The sequence below is a fragment of the Cheilinus undulatus genome, linkage group 11, assembly GCF_018320785.1.
Source record: "Cheilinus undulatus linkage group 11, ASM1832078v1, whole genome shotgun sequence".
Taxonomy (NCBI): Eukaryota; Metazoa; Chordata; class Actinopteri; order Labriformes; family Labridae; genus Cheilinus; species Cheilinus undulatus.
In genome coordinates, this window is record NC_054875.1 from 18,183,813 (window position 1) to 18,190,242 (window position 6,430).

A 6,430-nucleotide genomic window follows, 5' to 3' on the forward strand; every position below is an offset into this window, starting at 1 on the left:
CAACTTCTTAACCCAGCCATCCATACAAATCCAAGGCACCAGACCCCCTCCCCCATCCACGCTCTCCCTCTTCTGCCTTGGATACCGTTCTCATAAAAGAATCCTTTGAGATGGGAGACTCTGTACTTATGGAAGCAGGAAGGAGGGTTTTCTCTCGCTCCCTCTCTCGGGGAAGGGGGTCGTCGTGGCGAGGCTCTCTGGGGTCAATGCTAAAGCCCATCTTTGTGTGGGAATACGGGACTCGGCCAGTAACAGCGAGCTCTTACACATGAGCCAGTCCTCATAAAACAGTGCCAGTGGAGCATTACCATGACAATGGTTGGGGTGGGGGCTGTCTCACACTCAGTCTGGATCTCTCTGTTCTCTGCTACTGGAAGTGGTGTTTCTGGATGCACTCAGGATAATGACGGCATTAAACTATTGTGCTGAGCAATGTGAGATGAGAAACATCTTTTAAATCGAATAGCAATAGGAGTCAGTGTCAGTATTCGAGCTCTTGAAATAGCCTGGCATTCCATCATTAAGAATCAAAACTATTTAAGTAACTGACAAACAATTTTAATGATGTATATGTAACTCTTAAATAGAAATAAGACAGCATAATACTTTGTGTTAACACTGTGGTGGATTAAAGTTATAGTTGTTGTTTATCGTGGGTGTTATGTCCTGGAATTACCTTAATGCAAAAACGGCCATGACAGGACAGGGGCTTATCGCATACAATATATTGTAAAATTTCAAATGTTATAATTCAGCTACTTCGTGATTTTTGTAATATGAATAACTATTTTCAATTTAACTGTTAGCAAAAACCTGCGACCCACACATATAGGCTGCTTAGGCTGCTGAGAACTTCATGTTCTCTAAAACATACTGCAATGAGCTTTCATCCGAAATCTTCACGGGTATCATGTTTGATTGAGAAGTAGCATAGCCTACCTCTGCACAATGCTCTGACACAGGAATAACATGAACCGCATACAATACTGAAGCTTTTCTCATTTTTACTTTCGTTTCAAGACGAATTATCCCTCAGGAAATGTCAAAATTGCGCGTGAAGTAGTAGATTGAATATGTCATATCCACAACACAATTTAAGGATTAAATTAATAACACAATCTGAATTGAATTAAATCCCAGACCAGCACAAAATTTCCAAAATAATAATTACAGTCCAACGGGTGACAAATTAACATTTCTTGAACAAGTATTATATATATATATATATATATATATATATATATATATATATATATATATATATAAATTATATTAAATTTATGTAGCCTACTTTGTTAAAAAAAAAACATCGTACGACAGAGTAACCAGGTAGACACTCTGTTCCCTAAGTGTCACGGCTATCTGTTTCCCTTGTCTGGCTTTGACATCATTATGAGGCGGCTACAATGGACAGGTACATTTTCGTTGATCCAATCACTTTTTAGCAAACGCTGCCCTCAAATTAGATTGTCAAGCACATACGCCAATAGAATTGCGCTCTGTGATGCGTTACGAATTCCAACCAATTCGAAGAGACGTTGGGCGGACCCCGACAGGAAAATTGCCCGGCACAGTTTTTCATTCTGCCCAGTTCGATCGGCAACGGGAGCGGAAAGAGGAAAGCAGAGAGCCCGAAGGCAGTAGCCCCCACCACCGCCGGCCCAGGTTACCATCTAGCACCGGGAAACATAGCAGAGAGCCGCCGCCGGCAGAAGCCATTACCAACCAGTAGTAACCATGAGCAGCGAGGCCGAGACACAACAACCACCGCAGCCTGCTGCCGATGAGGAGAGCCCATCCAGCCCGGCAGCCGCAGCTTCCGCGGGGGATAAGAAGGTCATCGGTAAGACTAATAGAAACGAACTAGTTTAGCTTAGCCGCTAACGGGGGTTGAGCACAGCAAAATCAATGGGAGAAATCAACAGTTCCCAACGATAACGAACAGATCACTGGTTCAGAAAAGGTTAATCACCGTTAATTCATTAAGTTTCTCCCAAAAAAGGCGTAAAATAAATAAAAATAGGAATTCAACAAACGTTAACGTAATTAGTGGTTCTCTCTTGTGTCGAATACATTTGACATTGGTAATGTGTTTATTCTGTTAAAATATCATTAAATCTAAATAACGAATAATCAAAACTGTTCATTTAGCTAGAAATATGACACTAAAGTGTTTGTTGGCCGATCGGTCTTGTTGTCAATTGTAGCTCTACGTTATCTGACATAGCATGGTATTTTAATTGTATGTGATTTGTGAATAATTAAACGTTTATAATACAAATTGTGAACTCAACGTGGAAAACATGTCTGACATAGGTAAATTCATCAACCGGACCGTTTATGTCTCCCATTAATCAGCCTCGTAACGTTTATAACTGTCACAGAATGCTATTTTACCGGTTGTGGCCGTCACATGCACGGCCGCTGAAGTTGTTTAAGGGCTAGAGTTTGTGAGACCGTTGGTACCATTTTTCATCGAACGTTATATGACCGGTTGGTGGCAGTTGACGTCGTTCCGTTTGGACGTCAACGGTTTATTCCATAATAGCCACACAACATTGATGTGCACGGGGTTATTTTATACTGGTTAATCGAATGGCTAACTATAAAGCTGTCGTCGGAAAAGCTAATATTAGCTGCTAACAGTCCCTTTGTTCACGAAAGCGACTCTGGCTCCATGTTATTAGTTTAATCTCGTATTTTCCTAGAATTTAGATTTCAAACGCATAAGCATATGCTCGTCTTGGCTGGAAATGTGACTGTATCGATGCATGGTTCCGTATGCATTACAACTTAACTGTCAACGTTTGTAGAATTTTTCCTCTAATTTCTGGCTAGAATTTCGGCCTAGCAACAGGAGTGGCAGCGTTAGCTCTTTGGCTAACGGGGCTACAATAGCCTAGCCGACCAGCGTTGGTTACTTGCATGGCTGTAGGCGCAACTCAAAATGTCGGCCGACTTATTGTATGAATTTGTTTCACATTGTATTTTGTAGCGAGTGAAAAACGAGTAACGCCGATAATAAAATTATAATGTTTTTATAGCCCTTAGTCGCAGTCGATGTAAACTGGGTTGTAAAGTTGCATCTGATTCTGTTCGCTGGCCTTAATCCAACCGCATGGTTGAGAACCCAGTTTAGCGATATAGCTACGATGCTTAAAGCAACCTAAGCATGCTGCTTGCTAGCGCAGCCGGCCGCGATTCACCACGTGTGAAAGCTTGATTGCTTCAACGTGCGGCTTAAGTGGGGAAGAAGGTCCGTAGTTTCTGAACTTTGAAATGACAGCCACTATGGCCGTGTTACTGCATTTAACATGGACCTACTGGCCGTAGTTTGATCACATCAAGGCACTGTTATTTTGTATAAACGAATATTCTCTGTATCGTGAAATAGCGTGGTCATACTGGGTACTCCCTGCTCACGTCGCACTTAGAAGTGCAGCTGGCATTGGCCTCTCCAACTATTAGGATCTATAAAAAGGCGATGGTTGGTATTTAAAAATAACAGTCAAATTATGTCAAGCCTTGCCAGTTTTTTTCTATTACGGTCAAATTACTTCACTACATCTCTGAAACATCGAAAGTGCGCACAAGCACGACATAATCTTGATATTTTAATTTTGAAATGCCAACAGTTAAAGCTAAAGTTTGCTTGATAATTTTGTCTTCATTGTTTCTGTTTGCAGCAACAAAGGTCTTGGGCACAGTCAAATGGTTCAACGTCAGGAATGGATATGGTTTCATCAATAGGTAAGTGGATCACAACTCCATTCCTTGTCCCTAAAGACGTAGTCACAGTGTGAATGAACATACCAAATCCTATTATAGCTTTGTTTTGCCTACATAACTGTCAGGTGTATCTACTGGTACATGTGCTGACGTAAATCCATTGAGAAATTAATCTTCTTAATAGTTGAAGCTTTGAAAGATCCTTGTATGAATCTGATTTTTTGTTGCTTTCAGGAATGATACAAAAGAAGACGTTTTTGTACACCAGGTAAGCTGTATGCATAACGATTTTTCTTTGTAAATGGTAACAAGTATAACGATCAGTATAACTGATATCTTCATATCTCTTGTTCTTTGTAGACAGCCATCAAAAAGAACAACCCGAGGAAATACCTCCGCAGTGTTGGAGATGGAGAAACTGTGGAGTTTGATGTTGTTGAGGGAGAAAAGGTATGTTGGACTTGATAATGGTAATTCATTCTGTTTGGGACTTTCTTGTAGGGATTAAAAAAACCTTAACCAAGCAGTTGTTTTCACTTTGTATAATTTGAGTGCCAAGCTTTCTTAATAATATTGAAAAAAAAAAAATTCCATGTACAGGGTGCAGAGGCAGCAAATGTCACCGGCCCAGGAGGCGTTGCAGTCCAGGGGAGTAAGTACGCCGCTGATAGGAACCGCTATAGGCGCTATCCCCGGAGAAGGGGTCCTCCCCGTGGAGGAGACTACCCAGAGAACTACCAGAGTGATGGAGAGGGAGAGCCAGGCAGTGGAGGCCGTGACAAAGGCAGCCGAGAAGGGGGGGAAAGTGCCCCTGAAGGAGACTCGCAACAACAGCAGCGCAGGCCCGCTTACCCTGGCAGACGGCGTTACCCCCCATACTTTGTACGTAGACGCTACGGCCGCCGGCCCCCGTACACCAACGCACCACGCGGAGAGATGACTGAGGTACGCCGTCACAGGGCTACTATCCTGAAGGGCACCCAGCAGTCCCATGATAAAATTGGGAGATTTTATAGGTTAATGTCATACACAATTCAAAATCCTCTCCTTTTAATAGTCACGTGGTTGTGAAAAGTAAATCTTGGTGTATCGGGGGTCTTGCCAATATTTTGTTAATTTTCTCCAACAATCTCAGGTCAACCTGCCTGATTTCACTTTTAGCATTGTGAACAAGCAGTAGCAAGCTGGCCATCTTCATCACAGCAAAGGACCATATGCAAATATCAAAATGTTTTTTTATTTATTCATTTTAATTTAATTATTTACTGATAACGCTTTATAAAGGTGTGTGTCAGTTGTTTGCTCTCTTTGCCTCTAGGGAGGTGAGGGGGATGAGAGCCAGGGAGGTCCAGACCAGGGCAACAAACCAGTGAGGCAGAATTACTACAGAGGCTTCCGACCAAGGTTCAGACCAAGGTTTGCATGTTGGCTTCATTGATGAAGGGCTGCAACAATGGGAGAGTAAAAGAGTAGGCAGACTTGTCAAACCCACACAGATAAATTTTACCTGATGATGCCATCTGTTTTGGCAAGAGAAAATCTCCCTTTATTGCTGCCTAACTTCAAATAGCAGCTGTGCATCCAAATGTGCTCTATGTACGTTTTGCAGCTATTTTCTTAGAATGTGCTTGAAATACTTTTGGTTATTCAAAACAGGGGTCCACCCCGTCCCAGACCGGTGCGGGACGGCGAGGAGGACAAAGAGAATCAGGGCAGTGAAGGTGGTCAGAACCAACAGCCCCGCCAAAGGCGCTACCGCCGTAACTTCAACTACCGCCGCAGACGCCAACAGACAGGTGGCAAACCCAGCCAGGAAAACAAGGAGCCTAAGACAGGAGGTGACCCATCTGCAGAGAAAACGTCCGCTCCCGAGGCCCAGCAGGGTGGGGCTGAGTAGGAAAAAACCTGCCCACCGGCACCTACCATCTTTTACCATCGTCCGGGTTAGTAACTAAGCTAGTTAAGGTCTTTTCTGATCATTTTTATTTTTTAAGTGCTATAAATTTCAGCAAAAGTTAAAGAAAGAATGGGCTGTTCCCTGTGTTTTAAGTTATTTTGACTAGCTTCTGAGTAGAGGATACTAAGTTTGAGGTAATGCAGTATGTAAGAACTCGACTGGTTTAATTCAGAGAGCCCATCGACTATTATGTGATTTCCATATGAGCTGCAGCTTTGGGTTGTAGACTGATTTTCTTGTCGTGTTCACTAAATAATGAACTTTTTGTGTGTTCTTTACAGTTTTTTTGTCAACAAGAGGAAACATCAAACAAGATCTGAGCAATAAAGATTTGACTTGACGATCGTCACAAGCTTGCATCATGCATTTGACCAGATTACCACCAACTGCCTGCAGAATCTATGCAGACTTGTTTTTTTCCATTATTTTTATGTGACAGCAACAAAACATTTTGGGGAAACAGCAAATGTTTTTCTAAATCTATCCTAAGTTTTTACACCAAATGGTTTTTAAAGAAAAAAAATGGAATTTGATATCTGGTCAGTTTGACATTTTTAAATAACTTTTTATGTATTCAAACATTTTAACAAAATGCAAGCTTAAATAAAAGTCCAGAAACCAGAAAAAATGTCTTGTTGTCGATTTAATTGTAGTAACATGAATATTAAACAATTACAAAACCATAGAATTTAAAGTAAAGTATTTATAGATATGTATACATACACATGACTGTAAAGGCTTTGT

The 6,430-nt window shown here is 41.5% G+C and overlaps 1 protein-coding gene across 4 annotated transcripts; it reads left to right on the forward strand.

The window, feature by feature from the left end:
- Nucleotides 1-1,575: 1,575 nt before the first annotated feature.
- ybx1 (Y box binding protein 1) lies at nucleotides 1,576-6,314 on the forward strand. Of its 4 annotated transcripts, none has more exons than XM_041799176.1 (8): nucleotides 1,576-1,843; nucleotides 3,687-3,750; nucleotides 3,964-3,997; nucleotides 4,090-4,179; nucleotides 4,330-4,674; nucleotides 5,048-5,145; nucleotides 5,386-5,672; nucleotides 5,968-6,314. In XM_041799176.1, exons 1-7 carry the CDS (start codon nucleotides 1,738-1,740, stop codon nucleotides 5,624-5,626), a joined length of 978 nt encoding a protein of 325 aa, XP_041655110.1. In that variant the 5' UTR covers nucleotides 1,576-1,737; the 3' UTR covers nucleotides 5,627-5,672; nucleotides 5,968-6,314. The 4 variants fall into 4 exon arrangements, with proteins under 4 accessions (XP_041655110.1, XP_041655111.1, XP_041655112.1 ...); XM_041799177.1 differs by having other exon boundaries at nucleotides 5,048-5,133; XM_041799178.1 differs by having other exon boundaries at nucleotides 4,330-4,611.
- Nucleotides 6,315-6,430: the final 116 nt, after the last annotated feature.

Excerpts from the sequence above, each read along its gene's own strand:
- ybx1 (XM_041799176.1), top strand. The coding sequence starts at position 1,738 with ATGAGCAGCGAGGCCGAGACACAACAACCACCGCAGCCTGCTGCCGAT. Across the intron at positions 3,998-4,089 it reads AAGACGTTTTTGTACACCAG|ACAGCCATCAAAAAGAACAA; the intron begins GTAAGCTGTATG and ends TGTTCTTTGTAG. Across the intron at positions 4,675-5,047 it reads CACGCGGAGAGATGACTGAG|GGAGGTGAGGGGGATGAGAG; the intron begins GTACGCCGTCAC and ends CTTTGCCTCTAG.